Source organism: Sorex fumeus, unplaced genomic scaffold, assembly GCF_029834395.1.
Source record: "Sorex fumeus unplaced genomic scaffold, SorFum_2.1 ptg000081l, whole genome shotgun sequence".
NCBI lineage: Eukaryota > Metazoa > Chordata > Mammalia > Eulipotyphla > Soricidae > Sorex > Sorex fumeus.
Genome location: NW_026606138.1, coordinates 4,575,172 through 4,602,820, shown reverse-complemented (window position 1 = coordinate 4,602,820; position 27,649 = coordinate 4,575,172). Strand labels below are relative to the sequence as shown.

The 27,649-nt window shown below is 40.7% G+C and overlaps 1 protein-coding gene across 6 annotated transcripts in view; it reads right to left on the bottom strand.

Moving 5' to 3' along the window:
- The window catches only part of BEST3 (bestrophin 3), a 56,695-nt gene extending 32,220 nt beyond the window's left edge, over window positions 1–24,475 (bottom strand). For 4 of the 6 annotated variants that reach the window (XM_056130825.1, XM_056130827.1, XM_056130828.1 and 1 more), the window contains exons 1-6: window positions 22,431–22,591; window positions 18,872–18,966; window positions 18,173–18,406; window positions 2,990–3,144; window positions 867–944; window positions 605–757 (exon numbers count right to left, since the gene is read on the bottom strand). In XM_056130825.1, coding sequence (XP_055986800.1) covers window positions 605–757; window positions 867–944; window positions 2,990–3,144; window positions 18,173–18,406; window positions 18,872–18,966; window positions 22,431–22,582 — 867 coding nt within the window. In that variant the 5' untranslated portion in view covers window positions 22,583–22,591. Of the gene's footprint in view, window positions 1–604; window positions 758–866; window positions 945–2,989; window positions 3,145–18,172; window positions 18,407–18,871; window positions 18,967–22,430; window positions 22,592–24,353 lie in introns of those variants that run through there. The other 2 variants (XM_056130829.1, XM_056130830.1) reach the window with 2 other exon arrangements.
- Between the last annotated feature and the right edge of the window lie 3,174 nt (window positions 24,476–27,649).

The window sequence follows — 27,649 nt, the reverse complement described above, 5'->3', positions numbered from 1 at the left end:
AAGTGCTCAGGATTTACTCCTGGCTCTGTACTCAGGGATCTCTTCTGGAGGTGCCTGGGGGACCTTATGTGGTCTGGGGATCAAACTTGAGATGGTTGTGTGCAAGGCACTTATGTACTATCTTTGACCCCCAGTCAATTCCTTTCTGAGTCTCAGTTCTGGTTTTGAAAATGAGATGCATTTAATGAGGGATTTTAGGAAATTGAAACTATTGAGAGGATTGATGTAAGACAATCATAATACTTGAATCTGATATATAATGCTTCTTATTTACTGTACTTAACAGCTTTTTGTTGTAAAATATCAATGCAAAATACAGTTGTCACTTTAATTACATTATCAAAATCCTAACGAGCACACAGTGACTTAAAAGCAAAAACTATGAGAACATTCTTGTCATCTTTTTGCATAAACAAGCTGCTTTAGACTGTGGTACCACTGACTCCCTGGGACTTTTATCTGATGAAAACTAATCAACATCGCTGAGCTATTACATGTGAAATCTACCTTGGAATCATTCCCAAATGCTTTATTAAAGATTCAGTTAAGGGTTAGTGTGCAAAGTTTAAGACATGCTTGAGATGACAGAGTGGCTTTTAGTCACCTTGAGCCAACCAGCATAAAAGACAAATTGAAGGAGAGTGAAAACTGGAATGTAGAGATCTAAGTCATGCCCAGCATAGCCCTTGGTGGGATCCAAAAACTGCCGTCCAATCAGGCAGGCAACAAAGAAGGTATAGACAGCCAGAGTGACAACCTAGAAAAGAGAAAAATCCAAGTGAGAACATAGCACTGGCTGCCTAGAACAAACTAGAGGATGCCAAAGGGCAAGTTGAAATATAAATCACATGCAAAGTATTTAATACCTGAGTGTAAACCAGTGGGATCCCAACCCAGTCATAACCGAATAAGAGGCTGCACCAAGAGCGATAGCGGTTCATTTCCTAAGCAGAAACAGATAAGACACAATTCACTAAAATGATGGGTACAGGAATAATATTTACTGAGTCTCAGAATGCGGCCACTTCTTTTGTGAATATGTCTGTAGAGGTGAGAACAGCTTTGTAAGGTTAGTAATGGTGTCTGAAGGGCATTCCCAAAGGAAAATTCTGAAAACGACAAGCAATGAATGTCATTCAATAAAATGCAGCAAGGATAGTACAGTAGATCTATTTTTAACATTAAAATAAACTTGAATTTTATAATAATGGCCCTTATTCTATTGGATCTATTATTTATTTACTTTTCTAGGAGTGATTTTGGGGCCACACCTAACCTATGCTCCGGACTTATTCTTGGCTCAGGCAGTTCTTGGGGTAACATTGATGGTGCCAGACATACTGATTAGACTTGCATGTATGTAAGACTAATGCCTTATCTGCTATACTATTTTAAGGACCCTGAATCTGCATTTCCAACAAGACTACTGGACCACATATGATGTAAAGGTATTGATTAAATTTATTTGATTAAATTAAGTAATTAATTTATTTATTGATTTGGAGCCCATGCCTGGTAATGTTCAGGGGTTACTCCTGGTTCTGCACTCTGCTCTACTACTTCTGGCAGCAGTAGTCTGGGGGACAATAGGGAATGCTGGGGATTGAACACTGATTAGCCGTGTGCAACACAAAGTGCTCTACCCATTGAACTATCTCTCCAGCCCCAATGTGACTGATATTTTAAATGAGCAATTTGTAGCATTTTTGTAAGTTTGGAGGATAGATTATTTTTATTTATTTTTGAAAACATGCCATTTCTGGATTTTATAAAACAATGAATACATCTGAGATCTTCCCCTTAATAAATGAGGACTTTAGGAATGTTTCTTTTCTTTCTTTCTTTTTTTTTTTTTTTTGCTTTTTGGGTCACACCTGGCAATGCACAGGAGTTACACCTGGTTCAGGCACTCAGGAATTACTCTTGGCGGTGCTTGGGGGACCATATGGGATGCTGGGAATCGAACCTAGGTCGGCTGCATGCAGGGCAAATGCCCTACCCGCTGTGCTATTGCTCCAGCCCCGGACTTTAGGAATCTTATATTAACAGAAAAGTCAATCTTTGGAGCAGGAAAAGGACTGGGATTCATTGATTCCCGCAACCCCCCCCCCCACCAGCCCCAATTGAACATAAGTTATTAACTAAGACTGGGTAAAAATGTTTACATTAATTTGGAATCTGTTTTTTAAATTATTGGTTCCTAGTCTAATCCAGGCAAGAGACTGCTGTGGTAGCCAAAATCTCTTTGGTCTTACATACATTTTTTTTTCAGATAAACTCAGGATTATTTCATTTAATGAAAATCCAGTTTTGCTTCCTGGAGTACCTGAAAAATGGGTTTATACTCAGGATAGCCCAAATTTGGGAAGTTGATTGGGGAAACTCACTTCTATTCCATAGTTTTACCTAGGAGTCTGGTGCCAAGAACAGCAGCAAGTCTATTGCTTGGGTGTCAGATCCTTAGAGCTCGTGGCAGATGCTGCTCATCGTTCAAAGGATGCTTCCTTTCTGAACCTAACACAGAGCCTAACCTGTTAAAAACAGGGCTTCCAAACAAGCAATCGATTTGAGCTCAATTCCGCATGCCAGCTCTGTCCTGCATGCTGATGGTTCTGATGCTAGTTCAGTCGTCCCAGGACTTTTGGTACAAGAACCACGTAGTGGATTCATTCGGGTCTGACCTTCTTTTTTTTTTTTCTTTTTTTTAAATTTTATTTTATTAGTGAAGCACCATGAGGTACAGTTGTAGATTTACAAATCTTTGTGCTTGGGTTTCGGTCATACAATGATCAAATACCCATCCCTCCACCAGTGCCCATTTTCCACCACCATGGATAATATCCCCCCCCACCCCCTCTTCCCACCCTGCCTCTGTGGCAGGGCATTTCCTTTTGTTCTCTCTTTCCTTTTGGGTCGGGTCTGACCTTCTTGTGCAGGTCTCTCTTGGTCGCTACTGAATACATCTGATTGATGGCTATAATGTACTCACCGTCATCAAGGACTGCAGGTCAACACTGTCTCGGATTCTACCTTCTTTCCGGGCTTTTGCGGCGAGATTTCCGAACCAGATAAATGGAATCCAGTATTTCAAATGAGGGGATTTGAGATGGTCAAACAATTTCCTTTCATCAGCAGTCATAAAACCTTCGCACAAAACAGAACACGGCAAGATTGTATAGACTTGGTGTGGCACTAACACAATGCTGTAAATATATGTGTCTCTGTGAACACAATGGGGGAATAGTACTAGTTCCACCTCAAATGGTTTATGTTTGTTTTAAAAATAAGAAATATGGGTGGGATGAGGTGATGCAGTGATAGTACAGCATATAGAATGCTTGCCTTGTACACAGCTGACCTGGGTTCAATCCCCAGCACCCCAAATGGTCCCCCAAGCCTCTGAGCGCAGAGCTAGGAGTGAGCTCTGAGCAGTGCCAGGTGTGGTCCCCTCAAACCAGAAAACAACAACAACACAAAGGAATGTGGTACCAGAGAAATATTAGAAGGGTGAAGGTGTTTTCTTTTGGTGCTGATGAGCTTGTTTGATCCTGGGCACCACATGGTCCCCTGAGCATCACTGCCTCCCTCCCCTGCCCCCCCAGAACACCCCAGGGGTCCATGTAATCCCTGGCACAGGTGGGCCCTGGCAGCAATGCCTCCCAAGACCCTTTCATTGGACCACCTGCCTGTCTGACTGAGGATCATTGGGAGGGCCCCTGGGCCTCTTGAGCACTGCTTGGGACATCCAAGGAAAAGAAGGAAGAAATATGGGGAGGGGGATGTCAGCATTTGGCTCAAAGTTGAGGAGCACATGCTCAGCACGTCCGAGGCCCTGAGTCCAGTTCTGGCACTGTATGGCCTTCATCTGGGCTCTGGACAGAGCACACACCCAGCTCTGCTGGTTCCAGGCACTGTTGGCTCTGAGCATCCTACTGCTGTGTTCACACCACCTGGCCTGGGGGCAGCCACCACCGACGCTGAGTGTCGGCCCCACAAATTCCTGAAACATTAAAGTAGCACTATTATACATTGCAATGTTGAAATTGAAAAAAATTATTGAGCAATTCAAGTGGTACAGAAATCTAAAATAATGAAACTGAAGATTTTCAGACAGGCTTGGTGTTTAGAAGTACAAATGCTGGTCTACTGTATTCACATCTATTAATGACGTTTATTATTCATTTATATCCTGAAAATAATCTTTGGTTATTAGAGCAAAGCAATATTAATTTTGGCTATATACTAGTTAATTATAATACTATTTTATTTTAATTATAATTATCCATATTTTGAATAGGAATTTAAATTAAAACATCTTTGTTATTAAAAATAATGCTGCAATGGCTATCTTTGTACTTATCCCTTTTTATTTTATTTTATTTTATTTTGTTTTTTGGGTCACACCCAGCGATGCACAGAAGTTACTCTTGGCTCTGCACTCAGGAATTACCCCTGGCAGTGCTCAGGGGATCATATGGGATGCTGGGAATTGAACCCAGGTCAACTGCGTGCAAGGCAAATGCCCTACCCGCTGGGCTATTGCTCAAGGCCCCCCTTTTTATTTATTTATTTATTTATTTTGCTTTTTGGGTCACATCCGGTGATGCTCAGGGGTTACTCCTGGCTCATGCACTCAGGAATTGCTCCTGGCGGTGCTCGGGAGACCATATGGGATGCTGGGAATCGAACTTGTGTTGGCCATGTTGCCTGCGTGCAAGGCAAATGCCCTACCCGCTGTGCTTTCGCTCCAGCCCCTCCCCCTTTTTATTTTAAATGAACCTTTTTTTTTTGTTTTGGGACCACACCTGACGGTGTTCAGGACCTATTTCTGTCTCTTCACTCACAGATTACTCCTGGCAGTACTCAAGGGACCACATAAGGTACCAGGAATCCAACCCGGGTCAACCATGTGCAAAGCAAGCATGCTACCCACTGTCCTATCTCTTCAGCCTCATGCTTCTTCTTTTTCCTTAATTTTTGGCAGTGCTCAGGGATTCCTCCTAGCTCAGTGCTCAGGAATCACTCAGTGCTCAGGGACCATAATGGGTGTTGGGGATTGAACCCAAATTGGACAGATGCATGGCAAAAGCCCTACCCACTGGATTACTCTTTAGCCCCTAAATGAGTGTTTAAAAATTATGATTTAGTCTAAATGGTGTTTTCTTACAAAAGTTTATTTCTTGATTAAAAAAAAATTTTTTTTTTTTGCTTTTTGGGTCACACCCAGTGATGCACAGGGGTAACTCCTGGTTCATGCACTCAGGTATTACTCCTGGTGGTGCTCGGGGAACCATATGGGATGCTGGGAATCAAACTCAGGTCGGCTGCATGCAAGGCAAATGCCCTACCCGTTGTGCTATCGTTTCAACCCCTAAAAACTTATTTTTTTAAACAGAAATATAGTGGACATAAAGTATTAGTTTACTTTCACATGTACACCATACTAGCTCAACCTTTGTATACATTGCAAAATTATCACCACAGTATGTCAACTCACCATCTTAGTAACTTTCAAGTTTTAACACCATATTATTATCAGCCCTATGCTGTCTGTGTATTACATGGCATAGAGTTTTTTATTTTGTGACCAGAAGTGAAACTGACTTTTGTTAAATAATTTTTAGTTATTATTGTTTCAGAAATGCAGATTTGCAGATGGCATTCAGATAATACATTTCAGATGATAATCAACTTCTTGCCTTAATGTAGCTCATTTTCTATCTTTAACCAGTAATCAATTTACAGTAATCACTTTATTATTCTGATTATTTTGTTTAATCTTCCTTTTCACTCTTCAGACCCAGCGTTAAGTGGGGTAGCTCTATAGGGAACACTGTAAAAGAAGTGAGATCAATGCCTGCTTTCAGAGTCGAAGTGCTCTGGAGTTTCTTAGGTCTTTGAAATAACCCATGCCCGCATTTCTGAGAGTAAGCACCACGAATTATGCACAGTATTTGAGTCACCTGTAATGGTTCTTAAACCAAGAGGGAGGTGGGCTGGGCTTCTCCCTTGTGATGACGGCGTCAGTAGTGCAGGGAGCCTCAACACAGACCTGTGCTTTAGTTCCTTGTGGTACTTTCATTATTATTTTTAACTCAAAGTTTTTTTTTTTTGGGAGAATGTTCACACCAAGGTGTGGTGCTCAAGGGCTACTTCTGGCTCAGTGATCAGAGGACAACCTAGTGTGGTGCTAGAGATCCAACGGGTGTCTCCCAGATGCTAAGCATGCATACTACTAGTTCTTGCACTTCAGCACTGATGCTTCCTAAAATACCACCTAGGAGTTGGAGAGATAGTGCAGTGGGTAGGGCATTTGCTTTGCATGTGACTGACCCAGGTTTGATTCTCGGCACCCTCTCTGGTCCCCTGAGCCTGCCAGGAATGATCCCTGAGCACAGAGCAGGAGTAAGCCCTGGGCACCATCAGATGTGGCTCCAAAACCAAACCAAACCAAACCAAACAACAAAAAATAGAATATATCCACGTCTGGGGGTTATCACCAGATTCTGATTCAACTGTTGATGTCTAGGCATCAGCATTCATTTCTTTCTGAGAAACTTGGTGGAGTTTGGTCTAGACAGTTACATGTTTATTTGTCAAGTGCTACATAGCAATGCTTAAAAGTCACTGCCTATAGAAGGAGGATTCTGTTTGTTTTGCATTTGAACTCAATATTTGAATAAACTTAAGAACAACTACATTGCCAATATCAACCAACAGGAGAACAACAAATGAGAATTCTCTTATTTCTTTGTGTATCTCAAAGTTGTTGTGTGATCCAGATAATCTACCCCCACGACACTTCCAATTCAGAAAGACTTAAAGGGCAGTAGTCAACCTTATTACAAGAAGTTAACAGATAAATTTGGCCTGTCTTGAATACATGCTTAAAGACTTGTTACAGCAACTCATTCTTGGGCTACAGCAATTTATCCTTTAATTGGCAGCTGATTCACAGATATTTCATATTCGTTGTTTAATAGTTATGTTCTTGGTATTTGTCAGGCAGCTTTCAAAAGTGACCCTATTTATATAATGGCTGCAAAATCTCTGTCACTTGACCAAAGAATAACTTTATCTTTGATTATTTTTTCCATACAATTCATTCAGTTTCCCAGCCAGTCCTTTTTTTGGATTCAGAGCAGAATGCACATAAGCAGAGTGTGAATCCAGTTAGTGCAAATACTGAAGTGAGAGTAAGGCCTTCCTGCCTGACCCCAGTTGGAGGTTTTGTACTTTCATCCCCAATGGGCTGGATGTACTTTAAAAGATGAATGAGGGGGCTGGAGCCAAAGCACAGCGGGTAGGGCCATCTGGGTTCGATTCCCAGCATCCCTTATGGTCCCCTGAGCCCTGCCAGGGGTAATTCCTGATTGCAGAGCCAGGCCTTGTATATCCCCGGGTCACTGTCACTGTCACTGTCCTTCCATTGTTCATTGAGTTGCTCGAGCGGGCACCAGTAATGTCTCCATTGTGAGACTTGTTGTTACTGTTTTTGGATATCCAATATGTCACGGGTGGCTTGCCAGGCTTTGCCGTGTGGGTGGAATGCTCTTGGTAGCTTGCTGGGCTCTCTGAGAGGGGCGGAGGAATCGAACTCGGGTAGGCTGTGTGCAAAGCAAATGCCCTGCCTGCTATGCTATCGCTCTGGTCCGTATCACTAGGTGTGACCCAAAAAGGAAAAAAAATTTAGAAAAAAAAGATGTATAATGACAAGCCAAGCATTAACGTACTCTTCAAGTGTGTTTGGGCAGAACAATTATGACTTTTTCCCCTCAGAGTCATATATCTTATGCATTAGAAATAAAGTTATTGGGTGAATTAAAGTTTGTTTTGGAAATAAAGATATTGGTTGAATTAAGGAAGACCTCTTGCTTGTTGGTCCAATCAATTCAGTTTTTGTTCTAAAGTAGAATGTTGGGTCAGAGAGATAGTACAATGGGTAAGGTGCCCGCTGGTACTGCATATGGTCCCTGAGCACTGCCAGGAGTGTTCCCCAAGCAGAGTCAGGTGTGGCTCCAAAACCAAAAATTATATAATAAAAAATGGTCCTATCACTGCCCTTTCCCCTTTCTAAGCCTGTCTTAGTGCCGTGTTGCCTCCAGCCCCAGCCACACCCTTGACACTGCTATTTTATCTCACTGTTGCATGTGCCACAGTTCCTGTTGTGCTCTCTCTGCCTTCTCACTGCTTCCGCTCTGCCCAGCTATTTTCATACTGCTAATCCCACAGAACCCTCCTTAATATTTCTAGCTAGAGAAAGAGAAAAATAAATCTCTGCAGAAGGTTTCCATGTTTGCATCGATGAATGTTTGTAGTAGGATGTGTTATTTTAAGGTAAAAATATATTGTCCTCAAGCTGAAGAACTAATTGTGTATAATTATAAACATAATTTCAGTCATCATAGACTTTTGTCTACTGTCGAGTCTGCCTGTGTTTTTCCTAGGTTAAACTGAGGCAGATGTCTTTTGCTTTTAAAGCAGAATGTGCAAAGCAGTAGATCTAGAAGGTCTAGATCTAGAAGCAGAAGATCTAAAAGGTCTGTCTGCCTCTCAAAACTTGACGGCACAATGGGCTTGCTGCCAGTTTTTTCTGGGGGAAAAAAATGTTGTGCATTCATCCTCTGAGCCTTCCCAGAGAGAGGACTTCCTCGGGGAAGATGGCAATGTGCTCGGCTCATTTACATCACCATTTTCCCACTGAATGGATAAGGCTAACCATTCAGTGCCAGCTGTTCCGTAAATTCAGTCGGGGACAAATAAGATAGAGATAGAGTCACATTGTGAAGATATTGTGTAGGGCAGCAGTCAGAGGTTTGTTGTGTATTTAAACCATGAACCAAAGTTAGGCACATGTGATCACCAAGAAATTATTGGCCCTTTAAAAAAACATGTGCTCTCTGTTTTTCTCTCTCTTCTAGTTTGTCCCATTCTGTTCCTTTCTATTCTATTTCATTCCATTCTAAATATTAGGTGCAATCCACTCAAATGATTTAAGACCACAATAATGAGTTCCAAGTCATAGTTTGAAAAGCTTAAAACCATATCACCATATCCCTGTCATCCCATTGTTCACCGATTTACTCAAGTGGGTGCCAGTAACGTCTCCATTCGTTCCATTCCTGAGATTTTAGCAGCCTCCCCTTACTCGTCTTTCCCAATGCTGCCATATTGGAGGCTCTTTCAGGGTCAGGGGAATGAGACCCATTATTATTGTTACTGTTTTTGGCATATTGAATACGCCACAGGGAGCTTGTCAGACTCTGCTGTGCTAAAACAGGGTATAATTGAATAAAATTAGTTTCTGGGGGTAGCCAGGGTTAAACAGGCCATTAAAGGAATAGTGAATCAGTGACTTAGTGCATTTAAGTCCTCACTGCCTGTGAGGACCAGAGTTTCGTTTGCCCTGGGGGGCTAGATAGAAGTCCATTTGCAGATAAAGTTGAAGAATTAATAGAAGCACCACAATGTAATGAATACTAAACTTTTCTTTATCTGAGAATAGTCTGGGGGGGGAACTTTTCAAATTCTACTGCCCAGGTTTTACCTTACACCTACTGAATCCTAATATCTGGGACGGGAAGGAGACATCAGTATTTTTAAAAGCTCCCAACCACAACAAACTTTCAAAGCAACTACTCTACAGTTGAGAATCATACAGCAAACTGGCGGTGCTCAAGGGACTATGTGGGATGCCAAAGATGGAACCCTGGTTAGCTACGAGTCAGCTACGAGTAATACAAACACACTACCTGCTGTGCTATCTCTTTGGCTCCTAGGTGCTAGTGTAATTTAATTAAGTACCCTTCCTACTTCAGTGAAAGTGGTCTACAATTAGACTCTGAGGAGCGTTTGCCTGTTGAGCTCAATAGCCTTGTTTGAACTCCCGAAACTGACCGGTGAGGCACCTCCAAGGGCCATCCGGGAGGTCGAGCTCTGCCCTGTGCATGCTCCCTCCTCCGCAGTGGAAGTGCGCATAGGTGAGTCAGGTTTCACTCCCAGGATGACATTCTGTCTGTTCCGGGCTCGTCATGTGAGACTATAGGGGTAACTGACTCAGCCTGTAGAAGTTCAGCCAGCACAGGAAAATCTGGCACTGCCGTGAATACTGCTGTTTTCTTGACCACCTCGCCTATAACAGAGAAGTTAGAAATTTCCACATTTACCAGAGACCGAGGTGCCTCAGAGCCCCGAAATGTCAGTAAAACCAGAACAGCAGAGCACAGGGCAGAGTTCATAGTTCACAAGAGCCGTTTTTATGCTCCTTAGTGAGAGAAGACCGCAGGGTCAGTGATCTAGGTCTGGGACTAGCCTGCTAGTGCAGCTAAAGTTAGAACTTTGCTCTCTACCATCTCTTGACAGCAGGAACTTGCTTTGTGTTAGCTGTAAGTATTGCTAAAACCCTGCGCGGCCTTGTCAGGCTCACACGTTCTTCCCTGTAGATGCCCGTGGATCTTGCCTGTGAACATCCCAGAATTTTAGAGGGGCACTTTAAACTAAAGGGAGTCTTTCCTCATGTCTTCTTATTTATTGTTTTACAATCTTTTTGTTTGCTGTGATTTTTTGACTTGGGGGACTTGGTGATCTGGGTTGGAATCTAAGGGCCTGTTCAGGGACTCCAGGGCTCCTCCAGCAGTGCTCAGTGCACATGTGGACCACAAAAGTGATGTCTGAAGGTACCCCAGGGCTACACCACAGGGCTTCGGAGAACATGGTATGCCAGTGTTCGAACTCGAGTTGGTTTGAGCAGCTGGGCATGCACCCTGACTCCTGTATTGTCTTCTGGCGCTGTTGCTGTTTTGTAAAGAGTTCACTCCAGTGTCGCTGGAGCGTCTTGCAGTGCTGGGGGGATCAAAGTTGGGGCTTCTTACATCCTAGGCACATGCTCTACCACTTGAGTTACCTCCTGATCCCAAATTTTACTGTTTTCTAATTACTCGTAGGAGCTACCAATGCACAGAAGGACACCGTTTTCAAAAAACAGATACAGTCTAGAGGTGTCAAGTTTTAATGCAAATCTCTTTGTGTTGTTCTCTGACAATGAGCTATGTATGAAAAGATTTGTGGTTATTTTTACTGATTTTTGAGGATGGAGGTTGTATGGTCTATCCTAAATCTTTTTTTTGGGGGGATGGGGTGGGAAGAGGTCACACCTGATAATGCTCAAGAATTACTCCTGGCTCTTCACTCAGGGATCACTCCTGGTAGTAGTGCTCAGGGGACCATGTGGGATACGGGGGATCGAACCCAGGTCAGTTTCATGTATGACAGACACTCTACCCACTGTACATGGGTCAAGCCCTTATCCTAAAACTTTTTTAAATGCTAAAATGCCTGGCAGTTTAGTTTAGCAACAGCTTTAGCAATACTTCTTTGTCTTAAAATAAAAACATATATTTCCCCCCTTTATTTTGTGTTTGGGCTACAACCAGCAGTGCTCAAGGGTTACTCCTGGCTCTGCACTCAGAAATCACCCCTGGCCATGCTTGGAGGACTGTATGGGATGCTGAGGATTGAACCGGGTTGACTGTGTGCAAGGCAAGCACCTTACCCACTGTACTGTTACTCTTTACTTTTATTTTTCTTTTCTGGTGTTTGGGTGACACATAGTGCTCAGGGGCTACACCTGGTGCATTGCTTAGAGGTCACTCCTGGCAGTGCTCAGGGAACTGAGCAGTGTTGGGAACTGATGTGAATCTGGGCATCTCACATAAAAACATGTTTTTCAGTCTTTTTTCCATTTCCCTGGCCCCTAGAATGTTTCTTTTAGAGGAATAACTATGATTTCTTTTTCTTTTTCTTCCTCTCAAAGGATTATTTTGTTCTTACTTTTCTTGATCATACATAGAGGTGCTCAGGGCTTAAATCCTGGCTCTGTGCCTCAGGGATCACTCCAGGCTGTGCTTGGGATGAAACCAGGGTCAGCCATCTGCAAGACAAACACCTGTACTATCTTTCCAGCCCATCTTAAGGTTTAGTCCAAAGTAATCCTCTCACTGTGTCTTTCCCTGATCACTGTATTTTGAACTATAAGTGTTCCCCAGAACTTCTTTTATCAATTCATTTCTGTTTATCAAAAGTATGTAATACTTAATAAGCATACTTATTTAAATCTGTTCCCCCCCCCCCCCCCCGTACTCTAATGGTACTTCATAAATTGGAAAGATTTTATTTCTTTTTTGTTTTCTTCTTGTTTCGGGCCACCCCCAGCAGTGCTCAGAGCTTACTCATGGCTCCGTGCTCAGGGAGCAAGTCCTGGCAGTGCTGGAGGGACCACATGGGGTACTAGGATTCAAACCAGGAGACTGTGTGCAAGGTTAACGCCTTCTTTACTCTATCTCTCTGGCCCTGGGAGGAATGTTAGTAATTTCTCTAAAATTACTCCGGTGAGTTAATTTTGTTTGTTTATTTTTGGGCCACACCTGGCAGTGCTCTCAGCTCTGTGCTTGGGGGTCATTCCCGACGGTGTTCAGAAGATCCAACAGATTGTTCTCTGAACCTGGGCCTCCTGAGAGCTCTCTCTCTCTCTCCTTGGTCCCTGGTGACTAATTTTTAAAAGAAATATTTCCTCTAATCACTGTGGAACACTAGATAAACTTTTTTGATTTGGTCTCATACCCTGACGTAAGTACACAATTAAGGACATCGCTGGGATTGGCAAAGGTCTGAAATTGTGCACCTGATTGGATTTGGACTCAGTGACTTCTTCCAGGGCAGCTGATTGAAATGACTGGAATTTTCCAGGGCAGGTTTGTAGCCAGTAGACAAAACAACAGACTCCTCTGTCATAACTCCCTTGGTAAATGATGGGTAACCCACTAATTCTGGTAATTTTCAGCATAATAGACATTATTTCGAATTTAATTGCTACGTTTTTATTTCATGTGAGGAAAAAATGATATTTTGTTTGAGAAATTTGACTTGTAGCATCAAGGCTTTGTATTTTCCTATAGCATGCACTGTGGTCGCCTTTTAATTTTCCAGAATTGATGTAGTGACATAGCAGTCCAATTTTGACTGTGGGGTGAGGTTTGGGCCACACCTGGACATGTTCAGGGCTTACTCCTGGCTCTGTGCTAGGAATCACTCTGGTAGTGTTTGGGGGGAACATATACAAAGCCAGGATTGGAACGTGGGTTAGTTGCATGCCGGGCAAGTGCCCTCCCGACTGTATTATCTCTTTGACCCTTCACTGCCCAATTTAAGAGCAAGACAAGTTCAGGGACGAGCAGGGGAGACTCATTAATGCCAGTATAGTCAGATGCTTCAAAGGAAATGCTGGTGTCTATTTTTTCCACCCCCATCCCCCATTTTCTCCTGGTCCACCTGAAATTTTTGTGACACAAACCTTCCCTGAAGCCAACTGAAGAGATTGGAGGGAAATCCTGTGGCTCTTTCAAACCTGTTGTTTTCCAGTGTGATCCCCTGTTGCAAAGTCTCCAGGAGTGTGGCAAATATTCTCACTATAGGCCTTCATCCAGACTTAGGGAGTGGAATCTTGTGGGCTGCAGTTTGAGGCAATTGGTGTTTACCCACATCTAATGTGCACTAAAGTTTGAGAACCTCTTTTCTCCTGACAGGTGATTTTGTGTAGGGAAGTGCCCTATGTGCTGCACTCTCTCTTTGGTCTCTGATGAGGGTCTTTGCACTTCTTACCTTCTGCCTTTGCTTTCACCCCTTGGGGTCCCTGTGCTTTGCTGACCAGCCTTGCTACCCAAAGGCATGGTGAGTACCCTTATTTTGAACTAAAGAAAGCTTACAAATCTATTCTCCATCTCAGGACTTCCTGTTTTTTTTTTCCAGAAACATTGGCAGAAAAGGACACTGGGGAGGGGCGAGGGTATGTGTGCAGCTGGAAGAACTTATACACAGACCCATGAGTCTGAGGGGGTGCCTGCCCTGGAAACCTCAGCCACTGAAGATCTTTCTCCGCTGAGGCCAGGAGCTGCCACCTAACATGCACATCTTACGTTCCTTCGGTGCGCGTGGGGGTATGAAGGCTATTCCACTGCCTCCTTTCCTGCCTTTCCAGAAAACACTTTAGAAAGAGAGAGTATGGGTTAAGCCTGCAGGTAGCCCAGGTTCGACCTTTGGCATCATATGGTCCTCCAAGCCCTGCTGGAAGTGATGTTTCAGCACAGATTTGGGAGTAACACACAAGCACCACTGAATGTGGCTCTCAGAGAAAAAAATAATCCAGCCAATTTCTTATCAGAGTTATAAAGATAGGTAATGTGAATTACAAACATTAAGGGAAACATTACTAGCTTTCAGAGAGATTGTTCTAAGGGCTGGGGCACGTGCTTTGCATGTGAGAGATCTGGGTTCAACTCCCAGAACTGCATGTTCCCTCATGCATCTCCAGGAGCAATTCCAAACGATCCACAGGGAGTAAATCCCAGGCACCTCTGCCACCAGGTGTGGCCCCACAAACAAACTAAACAGCACTAGCAATTGTCTTTATGTGATCATCAGTTATAGCCCCAGGGAGCACCTGGAAAAGCATTAACCTCGTATGACCTGCAAAATACCCAAGGAAATCCAGCCAAAATGATGCTTAGCATGTCATTAGATCCAGTTTAAATCCCCTAGACTGTTATTCTTTAACCAGGATAATTCCAGGGTGTCTAGCATAACTGAAACCCCTAATTCATTCTCTTATTGTTAACAGTGATAAATTTTATGTTAGTTGACAAAGTCCTTTTTCCCCACTAGAGGTATGAAAAGGAATTTTAAAAATCAGATCCCTTACCCCCAACTCTTCCATGGCTCAGTCCTTCTCAAACTTTAGTATATGAAAAAAATCAATTTAGGAGCACATTAGAGTCTTATTTCCTGGGATTTGTTTTTAAAGATTCTGATGGAATAGTTCTGTGTAGAGTCCAGGATATGATTATAAATAAACAGCCCAAAATTGTGAAGATGTGGAGGGTAGGAAGATCTGTTTGAATACAGTTTGAATCTATTCACTTACATGCATGTTCCCTGAACAGCTGGGGTTATGAAGAGAGGTTATGAAGATAGGGGCATTTCAATATTTCAAATCTTGGAAGGGGAAAAAGACTGGATGTAAGTGTATGATAGCTATTTGCAGAAGCTTGACAAAGAGCATGGCTTGTCATTTAAGAAAAATACACCCCAAAGACATGAAATTGCACCATTCCCCTTGCCTGATTTATTTTCCCCAGACCTTAGCATAACTTAATTCTCTTTGAGTTTATTTCTGACCAGACAGAGGCCCAAAGGTTTCTCTATTGCCAGAAATCTTGGCTCCCTCTGAGCACACCTTTCCTATGAAGGTAATGGTAAAAGGATGAGATTTGCTTGGATAGTTGGGCCTGGCATCCAATTCATATGAGATTCCACGTACTTTGTTCCAAGAATGAATCAAACTAGAGAAATACCACCTTTACTCATCCAAGGAAATGCTAGCTCACACTCATCAATTTCAAACACATCAAATCTTTCTCATTTGTTTTTAGGTCTTTCTTCAGAGGTAGGAGTTGTTGCTGTAATTAATTCTATAGACACAAGGGTAATAAAATTAAGTTATAAAGTAGTATTTTACACCGAAACACTCTGGAGCCATATTCAATATTTAAATTTGGAGGAGAGTTCCTGTAAATTTTACTGCATTGCATCATAACATATCTCTGCTAGGCTCTTTATACCTTCCACCTGAATCCTTCTAACTCATTGCAACCTATTACTGTCCCACATGTTACTCTGCACCCCAACAACATCCTCTACGATCCAACTTTTCTTATTTCCATCTTGAGTTTCACAAACTGCTATTCATAGTTGATCAACAAAACCCGGGTTGTCTTATCAAATGAATCTTCTAAATTGACCAAAATGCTATGTTCTGCTGAACTAGAAGGTATGTCATTATAACTTGCACCAGTGTACTAGTTATTACTCTTACCACTTAGCAAACAATAACTTATTTAACCCTCAAAATAGGTCTATGATTCATATCAAATATGATAGTATAACTCATTTTATGGATGAGGAATGGAAGCACAAACAATAATCCATAGAAGGAAACTAGTAGGTAGTGACGTAAAGATTTTAACTCTTACTATACATTATTAGTTCCTATGAACATTGTCCATAAAAGAACGCAAAATCAGGGGCCAACATGATAGTACAAAGGGTGGGGCATTTGTCTTGTGACTAGCCAAACCAGATTCAATCCCCAGTACCAAATATGGTGCTTTGAGCACTGCTGGGAGTGATCCCTGAGCGCAGAGCTAGAAGTTAGCCCTGACCCCGCCCCCCCCACCCCTCCACCAAAGAATGCAAAACCAAATAAAATCCAAAAACCCCTCTAAAAATATTATTCTTTGTCCAGAGGGATAGACAGGGTTTAAGACACTTGCCTTGCATTCACTGATCTAGGTACAATCTTTGTTACTGCATCTGGTCCCTTGAACCCCACCAGTTGTGATCTCTAAGCACAGAGCCAGGAGTAAACCCTGAGACTCAAAATTAGTCTTTTAAAAACACATTTCACAGACATTTCAGAAAAGTAGATGGAATGTAGTGATCTAATTTGAAGTTGTATTCAGAATAAAAGTAGAGTCATCTCATGGGTCTTCTACCACCTGCATACTCATTGATACAGTCTAACAGACTAGCAAGTCTATTATTAAGAACCAATATTTATTTAAACCCATACCAATAAAAATCTTACTTAAACCTCATTCCATTAAGGATTAGTTTGACAGTTTCTTTGCTAAATATTAACATACCAAAGATAGCCACCCTACAAACATGATTTGTTCTTAGCCGACTGTTCTGGGAGCACAAGAAGAATATATGCATCTAATTTAAGAAATAGGGAATACCAGATCTACCAGAAGGCACCGTTTACTGCCAGCTCTCGAGGTGCCTGGAAGAAAACTACACTACTGCTTCCTACCAGAATTAATTTATGTTTCGGGAAAGTATGAACTTAGGCATTCCTAACCTGTGTTGTAGCTTGGGTCTCCCTCTATCACTGTCACTGTCATCCCGTTAATCATCGATTTACTTGAGTGGGTGCCAGTAGCATCTCCATTTGTCCTAGCCCTGAGCTTTTAGCATTGTAAACTTTATGCTCTCTCTCCGTGGATGCGGCACGCCAGCTGGAAGTCCTTGGGCAGAATGGTGACGCACTTGGCGGGGAATGCGCAGAGGTTGGTGTCCTTGAAGAGCCCCATCAGGTAGGCCTCCTACGCCTCCTGCAGTGCCATGAAGGCTGAGCTCTAGGAGTGCAGGTCGGTCTTGAAGTCCGATGCGATCTTATGAACCAGCCACTAAAACAGCAGCTGGTGGATAAGCAACTCTTCTCCTCCACCCCCGGAGAGCCTGGCAAGTACCGAGGGTATCCAGCCCGCACGGCAGAGCATGGCAAGCCACCCGTGACATACCAAATATGCCAACAACAGTAGCTAAAATGGGTCTCCCTCTAATTCATTGGAAATCAAAAACAGGCCATTACATCTCTGAATATTTTTGTTTCTGAGGTCCAAACTAAATACTAGTTATGAAAGTGAATAAACTGCATAGTGCTGGAAAATACAGATAGTTTTAACAAGTGTAATTATTATATAGAATAGGGTATAGTATATGCTATATATTATATATTACTGTACTATATAACATATGTTATAACACATTTTACTATTGGAAGGCATAATAGTATACAACTATGCTTTGATATTATTACATAATTATATATATATATATCATGTGATTATTTGAAACTTAGTTTGAGGTAGGCTGTCAGCAGCTTTCACTCTTTTGGGGGGTTGGGGAAGAGTCACATTTTCTGTGCTCAGGGGTTACTCCTGGGTTTGCACTTGGGAATCCTGGTGGTGCTCAGGGGACCATATGGGGTGCTGGGGATCGAACCTCCGTCATCCAAGTGCAAACGCCTCTTCCTGCACGATCACTCCAGCCCTAGCAGCTTTCACGCTTTTGCATCCCCTCTATGTAAATTTCGTGAGACAAATCCAGGTCTTACTCACTTTTGTCTCTGAAGAATATTTCTGGTACACAGTACTGAATCAACAACTGTTTCTCAAAGAAATGAAGAAAGGGAAATTTCACGGGGAAACTGAATCTTGGAGATGCCTATCTAGGCCAGGAAGAAAGAGCCCACGAAAGGAAAAGCCGTTCACAATACCTGCTTCAACCACATGGTCGATGGTTGGGAATCTTTTGTACACAGCGGTGCTCACCGAGCGGAAGATGAGCAGGGACGTGAGATTGACATAGCGCATCAGCGTCCTTCGGAGCAGGCGCCCGTGCTCGTCGCTGCCGTGAACACTGCTGGAGATGAGGAACATCAGCCTGTCTGGCCAGGGCAGGTTTACGAACTGGTTCCACCACCGGTTCACTACCAGAGTGACATAAAACCCTGCAGAACAACAGACAACGATGAAGCGAGTTCTTCCAGCAGACGTATTGCTGGCACTGATGCTTTAGCTGCATTTTAGCCTTTGTGGGGAGTTGGGGGGTAAAAATAGGTTGTTATACCCATACCTTAACGATTTTTGCCCTCCAGAAAAAAAGGAATTTGTGCCTGGCAATGCTGTAGCACCCAGTAAGTGGGTATTAGAATTCAAAAACTGACGGCAAAAATGGAGAGTTAGTGAAGAGAAAGCATAACTGTCCAACAGCAGACTAATACCTCAAACTGGTTCAGTGTTAATTTTAGCAAAAGCGGCCCTGAAGGCAAACCTTCTGGATGATTCTGGTTCTAGTGCAAGCAGTGGCTTTTCTGGCATGCCTCTCAGCTTGGAAACACTCCCATGCAGAGTCACTGGTGCCACCCTAACGGAGACAGCTATATGGCTGCATTCTGCGTGTCACCTATACTTACCAAGCACAAAGGTTACTGGAATTTGTTCAGCATATCTGTCACAGTAAATTGATAATTTTTCAAAGTAACGTTTTTGGGCTCCTGTAAGTAACAATCTGGAGCAAAAATAAAATGCACAGCCCTTTATGATATTATACTTCTGCACCTACTTTGCAAGTGACATTCAGTGCAAACATTTAACCATAAATAATCTTAAAATTTTTTTTAAAGGAGCAATAAATTTTTCTTTCCTACCTACCTAAATTGATGAATCAAAAAAGCTTAAAAACGGCTGAATGTTTTAAGTACTAAGGCTCTTTGTAGATAGATATTACCAGTAAATAATGGGGTTTATTAACCATTTAAAGTTTAAATACTTTATATTATTAAACTTTTATGTGACGAATGCATTCAAATTGGAGCAAGGTACCTCATAAAAGATTCATTTTTTTCAATGATTTATCAGGCATACTTTAAAAAGTGTCTTGATTAAATTGATGAACATTATTAATTATTAAATGATAACCCTGAATTTGACATCTTTGATCTTACTTTCTCTTGCATGTACTACTTTACCAACCCTCATCTAAAAATGCTCTATTTCAGGAGACCTTACAGCTGTTTAAGTTTCACAGTTATTTAAAATGTGGAATAACAAATTTATCAATTAGAAGTGAAAACTTTTTATTATTAAATTTGGCGGGTTAATATTTATGTGCTATAAATAACAAATTGTGTATAATCAAGCTGACCCAAACCCAGTCTTCAGCATTATTAAACATATATTTATTACTGGCAGGTATGTGGTAGGGGATTTAGTCAGACATAAGGTCTCAAGGCAGGTTGATAATAATCCGAATCCAGAAGGAGAAGCATCTCTTATAAACTTTCACAAATGAATGCACGTGGCTGTTCCAGGGAGGAGAGTGCTGTTGTAATAGGTGTCAAAGGTCTGTTTGGGTCAGCAGAATTTCCCAAGAGGGAGCAGAAGGCTCGTGAGGTAACAGGGAGCCATCACTCAGACAGCAGAGAAGGAGCTGCCAGGGATATTGGAAGTTGCCAAGGAAGATGTGTGGGTGCCTGGTGGGCTTGGAGTTCCTGCCTCAGCTTTGGAGGAGGTGCCAGAATTTCCCAGCTCAGGAAAAGCTGGTAGAAGAGGCAGCCTGGAGTGGCATGCCAATGACTAGTGACGTCAGGATGTTTTTTGATACTCAAATAGCAATGGTCAGAGAGACTGGATTACTTAACTTTTTTTTTGAGTGGATGTTGATTTTATTTTTCAACCAACAGAGGGTAAAATATAACTTTTTTTGGGATAATATATAGAACTGTTAATATCAACACATTTATAGAGAATATAGCTACATCTCTCCCCAAAGACTTCCTGTGCAACTTTCCAAGAGAATTTTATATGGAATGTGTGAGCCAGGGACCAGTCAAAGACAGGTTTGGATCCAGGCATACCACAATACATATTTGACCTTTGAGAACATTTTCAAATCTTTCAAAGTTTTCTCTTTCTAAATGACGAGATACATAGTACCTATGTATCAGGGATGTTATGAAGATGAAAGAATGGAAAATATGTGAGGGCTGGAGACATACTCAAGGAGCTGAATGTATGCTTTGCATGCAGGAAGCCCAGGTTTGATCCCCAGCAATACCCACATCCTTCTGAGTACTGCTGGGAGTGATTCCTAAGCACAGAGACGAGAGTAGCCCCTGAGCACTGCCAGGTGTGGCCTCAAAACAACAACAAAATAAGTATAATAATATGGTGTCATAATCAATTATAAAGTATTTGTTATTAGTAGTTGGTCAAAAGAAAAGAAGTTTTACTATCAGAAGTTTTACTAGTAGAAAATATGACAGTGACTATTTTGTCAAATCCATCCTCAAATAGGAAGAGATAGAATTCAGTTAATGAATTCTGCTTCTGTCTTATGTTTTTTGTAAAATATTTAAGTATTATTTGCTCAAATAGGATTTACAAAAACCTATAACAAATTACTTCTTTACACAAACTTGTAATAAATAGGATCATGAATAGAAAAAACTATATTTTTCTACAGTTATGCTTGGCTTTATTGGCAAATTCAGCCTAGAGTTCTTATATATAACTTTGGTCAAATATCTATTTTTACAAACTTGAAAAGTTGAGTTTAATAGTGAAGAATGACTTGAACTAATAATTATTGCTACAAATGTAAGTAAGAACACTTTGGTTTTTAGAAAAAAATACATGCATACTATTTTGTGGGGTATAAATCAGATACTGAAACAGAAGTTACAGTCTTATGGAGCATTTTTGGCTATGTTGCAACTGTTCTAAGAGCTATTCTATTCTAAGTGGCAGTAGCAGCAATAAATTCCCATTAGTAAAAATAAACTACTAGGACAATTATCCTGAAAGGTCAAGTGTCTTCCACCATTTCATATTCTGAAGAATTAAGTGACAAACAAATTGTCAAAATGATTAATACTTTTTCCCTTTAGAGATATTTTGCCAAATATTTTTGTAGATCCACATATGCAATTTGTCTGAAATAGTAACTTCAATATATATAGCAAAATAGCTATTCCTATTTTATTTCTGATAAATATCAGCCAGCCAAATTATTATCTCTCCTCTTCAAATATCCCTCCTGTTGCTGCAAGGAAGATATAGGTGAGAGAAATAATATACAAATTTGTTCATCTGTATTAGAAGAAAAACAACAGAAAAATGTACATAGAAAAGGTGGAAATACAGCCTCAAAAACCTTTAGCTTTCCTATTTTAAACTTTCATTTCCCCTTCAAAAGGAAATGTATGCCTTGGGGTTTGATTTAAAAAACCTCATAAATCTTCCCTTTTACAATACTAATAAAAACTTATTAAGGCTATACTTCTAGTCCTGAAAGTATTGTTTGAACATGATGTTCAAATTTTCTGTCAACCTGACAGGCATAAACTATAATATAATAAAGAATAAGCATCTTCTTTTGTGAACACAAAATTCCTCAAACTCAGAAGATGTAAAGAACATAACTTAGTTTTCAGGCTTTTTCTTTAGCTGAATATTTGGTCAGATGTCACGAGCACTCTCCAGGGTGGGCCTTGTCATTCCAGGTGCAAGGAAGGAAACTTGCCTGGTACATGCCATTCACAAACATGTAAATTACATGAAGAGTTGCTCCAAATGGCCAACTCACAAATTTAAACTATGAATAATGCAGTAGAGAGAGGCACAAATAATTTGTGAACTTTGCCATCTGAAATCATTTCATAGTTAGGATCTAAGCATAATTTTTCCATTTTATACTATGGCCACGTTCTTGAAGCCCAATATCTCTCAGTGGTCAATTAATGTGGGGCTGAGATGAGTCTCATCTGAACATAATAGTTAGAGTCTATTTGGCGCCTAAACATGGTTAGGTGTGGATTAAAACACCCTGTCCTGAGGAGAAGGCAATAGGAAGGATCATGCAAATGAGGTTATGTAATGCAAAAGTCAGCGGCAACCACAGGGCTGATTTTTGAGACTGTATTCTTACATGATATTTGAGGGCCATTTAAAGAGACATGCAAAGGAAAGTACCTGTACACCAAACTTATTGCTGTGTAAAGAAGAGCAAAAACAATAAATTCCCTGTACAGTAGTTTGTAGATGCTCCCTCTCCACTTGAGGAGTAACCTATGAAATCCAAAAAAAGTCGCATTTGCTACTTTACTGGAGTAAGTGACAGTCATCTTGGATAGTTTTTTTTTCTAGAAGGGCAAGAAGACAAAACACAAGAAAAAAAAGCAATGTTTAAAACAGAGCATAAATCTGTATCTCAAAGGAAACCCAAGCCAGCAATAGGTCAACCTCTTGCCTTTTGCCTTTCACAGTTTGCACAATTTGGAATTTAGAGATAATGAATATCTCAGCGCTAAATGTTTTAGTAGAAAAGAGCAAGATAGGAATTTCTGAAAAGAGAAATACTAGAGCTTTTAAGCTTGCCTTAATTTCTAGATTTTTAAATATTAGACAGACAATTTTCAATAAATATTTAAATAGGTAGGTGAGCATGTAAGATGACATAATGTCACTTATATATTTTTGGAGGGGCTAGGGCTTGGGGGCCATACCCGGCTGTGCTTGGGGCTTACTCCTGGCTCTGTGCTCAGTAGTCATTCTTGGAGGTCCTCAGGGAACCATATGTGGTTCTGGGAATTGATCTGGGTTCTGCTGCATGCAAGGCAAGAACCTTAACCCTTGCACTATCTCTCTGGTTCTTATACATTTTCTTAATCCACGGGAAAATCCACAGGGTGTTGATATGCTATATTAATTGATATTTTCAAAACCAGGGGCCAAATGTATTGTTTGAATCTTTATGTGATATAAAATATTAAGAGGCATTAGTTTCAACCTTAAATTTCCTAAGAAGAAACCTTATCTCTCTTCTGAGAAATCAAAAGATATTGTGGGAAAGAAGCAAATCCCTTATGGGACTTTAATTGATGAGTTTCTTTAGTTGGGTACGGTGTCTTTTTAGAAGAGCTCTGAATATAGAGTTAACACCCTGTGATTGAAAACAAGATAAAATTTTGAGCCACAATTACATGAAGAAAAGCACACTCTCCCAATGTAAGTTCTGATAAATTGCTGATAAATGGCTCGAGGTCCATGTGGAGCTGATCGAAACAAGGATTGCCGAGGATTATGTTCATTTGGATCTGTGTGGGAAAAGAATTGTGCCCCCAAACCGAATTTTCAGTAAATTCTTTAGAATTTCATTCATTTCCATCAATCAAGATCTTAACCACTTGTCAAGTTGTAAGAAAATAACCTAAAGCTAACTTTGCTTGAAAATTCTGCTCTAAAACTCTCCACCATGTTGCATACACATAAGATTTCTTGAAAATTTCTAGTTATCACAAAAGGATATAGACTGAAATCATGAAACTTTTGGGAAGACTTACATTAGAAACAAGAAATTCATATGAGAGCAGATTTCTTATATAAAATCAACTGTGGAATACATTTTACTATAAACAAGAACATTTTCTGTCTTTTTGCAGAGGTAAGAAAACAATACTTCCCTGATTTGCCTGGTATTTCTAAAGAAATTAAACACTAACGCTATATTCACAGATTTAAAAAAAATCATCATAAATATCATAAATATGTCCTCAAATTTACTGAATTTAATAAAGAAGATATAGACTCCTGGCATGTGTAAGTGCATAAGTAAGTGAGAGGGTGGGACTCAAACCACAAAACCAGTTTTATTTTTCCATCTTTACCTTGTCTATTTGTCCAGTGTGACAGGAGCCAAAGTTTGGAAAAGATCATCAGAAGTTAAATCAAATTTATAATTGGTTCTTATGGGCATGGTAGTTTTTAATAACCATTCCCAGAGAACTTCCCTCAGTAATTCCCCCCTTCTGTGTTAGCTCTATCAGAAAAACCAAGCTCACGCGTTAGAGCTGAGGTCAGAGTTAGAATGCATTCGTATACTCTCGGTGCACTAACCTATTTATTTGGTTTGGCGTCTCCAACAGGAAAGAAAAATCTTCCAATGTCAGGCTCCGCCTGAAGAGGCGACTAGGGCCGGTGCTGTGCTCCCAGTCTCACTCTTTGCTCATGCACTGTCAGATTATTTCTGTTCTCTGGCCACTGAGAGGACCCAGAGTGCGACCAGTCCCAGAGTGAAATGTTTTTCCACTTGTGGAGGCCTGTTTATGCCAATTTGCCCACTGATGACAGTTATAGCCGGGAACAAACAGAAGCAACAGCTGCTGATGTTGCTTTTTTCTCATCTATAATTATAACTCCACCTGCCGCCCAAAGTAGCCCTTTGAATGAGAAGCTGGAGGTGACGTGAAGGAGGAGGCTGGGCCATTTTCGTTTTGACTCGACCCTGGGATCAAGGAAGAAAGATCCATTTTCTCCGTCTAATGAATTCTGAAGAGGCTCCTGCCAGCTCAAACAGGGAGTTAGGATAGTCTTGTGCCTAAAATGAAGAATAAATTTGGGGGAAGCCATAAATTGGGGTGACAGAGTATAAACAGGATGTTCACTTGCTGAGAAGTTCTGACAATGTTCTTCCATTAAACAGCAACAAAACATGTGTTCAGAGTGGCGTGTGTGTGTGTTTGTGTGTGTGTGTGTGCGTGCACTTGCTAGCATAGAGAATTGTTACATGCAATGCCTAATGTAGTAGAAAATGATAACACACTGAATCATTCCATCTGTTTTTCTCCACAGTCAGCTAGGAAAAAAACTTAAATTATTCACAATGTATTCTCTTGGGGTTATTATGCCTATGTATTTTCCCTCTAGAAAGAGTACATTAGCACTCTTTAAGGAAATAAATAATTTTAGGACTGATTCCTGGAACCTTTCCGATTTTCTAAAGTAATGTATGTACAAATATTGCATCTTCAGTTTCAATAATATGCCTTAAGAAAATGTGTGTTTTGTGGAGAAAGATACATTTTTTTTCCATTTGACAGTTTTTTTGATCAAACTAAGCACCTTTTAGGAAAGAAAGATAGAGCGGGAGGTTTTCTTCCTTGTCTTATCTTCACTATCTCTATCTTCAAATCTTCACCATTAAACTTCTGTCAGTATATTTGGGGGATTTGTGGACATTTAAAAGGCATCTGTACAATGTACATATTATATGTGAGCTGTCATGGGAAACAGCTGGGTCGAACTGAAAATTGCATTTATAAAGGTTTGCGAGGGTGAGCAAAGTTATAGAGCTTGAGTAAATTTCATTAAATCCAGGCAGTAATGAAATAGAAAAAGGTGTTTAAAAAGTGAAGGAGTCTCTTATTGTATGTAGGTTTCTAGCAGTCGCGACTTAGAACCCAAGATTGTTTCCAGTGCGGGGCGCTGTGATTCCTGCTGCTGGTATCATTTTAAAATGGGTAATCATGCTCAGCTCTCTCAGGCTGCTTTAGGAAGGGAAGATAACATTCTAAATGAAAATTAGTCAGTAAATATTAAGCTAAAAAACAAATTCCCGGTGTTGGGCTCTGATCGGGGTGAATTTTCCTAACAGGTATGAAAAGAAGCCAGCCCAAGATTAGACAGTTAGCCACCGTCACTGATTTCAAAATAGCTCACAAAACTCAAATTGCAGAGTTATCAGTTATATTACTTTTATAAGAAAACTTTAAAGTTTTTAAAATTTAAAATGGGGTACCCTTTTTATATTTCTAACAGCCACACGTGCTTATTAAAAACTAAAAAGTAAAACAATAAATTAAATCAGTAAATCAGTAATATTCTATCATTACATTACTAAAGGGTGAAGTTAAGTACTTAGTAGTATTTCTGGACTTTTGCGGCAAGTATTTACTAATATGATTTATGGCAAGTTATAGATGTTTAGGCAATTTCAGGGTTCTGTGCAGTAACTCAAACACTAATATATTCTTTTGGCAGTTAGCAATGAGTTATGAGAGCCAGGCCACTCTGATCTCAGCGTTCCAGATAAACACACTTGCCTTTGACTCCAGTAAACCTCCAGTGATAGGACAATTCATTAAAAAGGAATAACTGAGGGTCCCTTTCTCCTCACGTCCACACCAACACCAGTTGATTTTGTTCTTCTGGATGTGTGCCAGTCTCTCTGTGGTGTGAGGTGGTATCTCATAGTTGTTTTGATTTGCATCTCCCTGATGATTAGTGATGAGCATTTTTTCATGTGCCTTTTTGCCATTCACATTTCTTCCTTGAGAAAATTTCTATTCATTTCATTAACCCATCTTCTGATGGGGTTGGATGTTTTCTTCTTGCAGAGTTCAACCAGTGCCTTATATATCCTTGATATCAATCCCTTGTCCAATGGGTATCAGGTGAATATCCTTTCCCATTCTGTAGATTGTCTTTATATTTTGGTCACTGTATCTTTTGTGGTGCAGAAGCTTTTAGTTTAAGATAGTCCCATTTGTTTATCTCTGTTTCCACTTGGTTGGTCAGTGGCATGTCATCTTTGAAGATACCGTTAGCCTCAATATCGTGGAGGGTTTTGCCGACCTTGTCTTCAATGTATCTTATGGATTCTGGCCTGATGTTAAGATCTTTAATCCATTTTGATCTGACATTTGTGCATGGTGTTAGGTCGAGGTCTAAGCTCATTTTTTTGCATGTGGTTGTCCAGTTATGCCAGCACCATTTGTTAAAGAGGTTTTCCTTGTTCCACTTCATATTTCTTGCTCCCTTATCAAAGATTAGATATTTATACAATTTGGGGTTGTGTATAAGGATATTCCACCCTGTTCCATTGGTCTGCAGCTCTGCCTTTTTCCCAGTGCCATGCTGTTCTAATTGTCACTACTTTGTAGTAGAGTTTGAGGTTGGGGAGGGTAATGCCTCCCAATGTCTTTTCCCCAAGAATTGCTTTAGCTATTCGTGGGTTTTTGTTGTTCCATATGAATTTCAGGAGTGCTTGATCCATTTCTTTGAAGAATTTCATAGGTGTCCTTATAGGGATCGCATTGAATCTGTATAATGCTTTGGGGAGTATTGCCATTTTGACAATGTTAATTCTTCCTATCATGAGCAGGGAATATGTTTCCATTTCTTCGTGTTCTCTTTTATTTCATGAAGTAATGTATTGTAGTTTTCATTGTACAGGTCCTTTACCTCTTTAGTTAGGCTGATTTTGAGGTACTTGATTTTCTGGGGCATGATTGTGAATGGGATTTTTTTTTCATGTCACTTTCCTCTGTCTCATTATTTGTGTATAGAAAGGCCATGGATTTTTGGGTATTCATTTTATAGCCTGCAATTTTACTGTACAAGTCTGTTTCTAG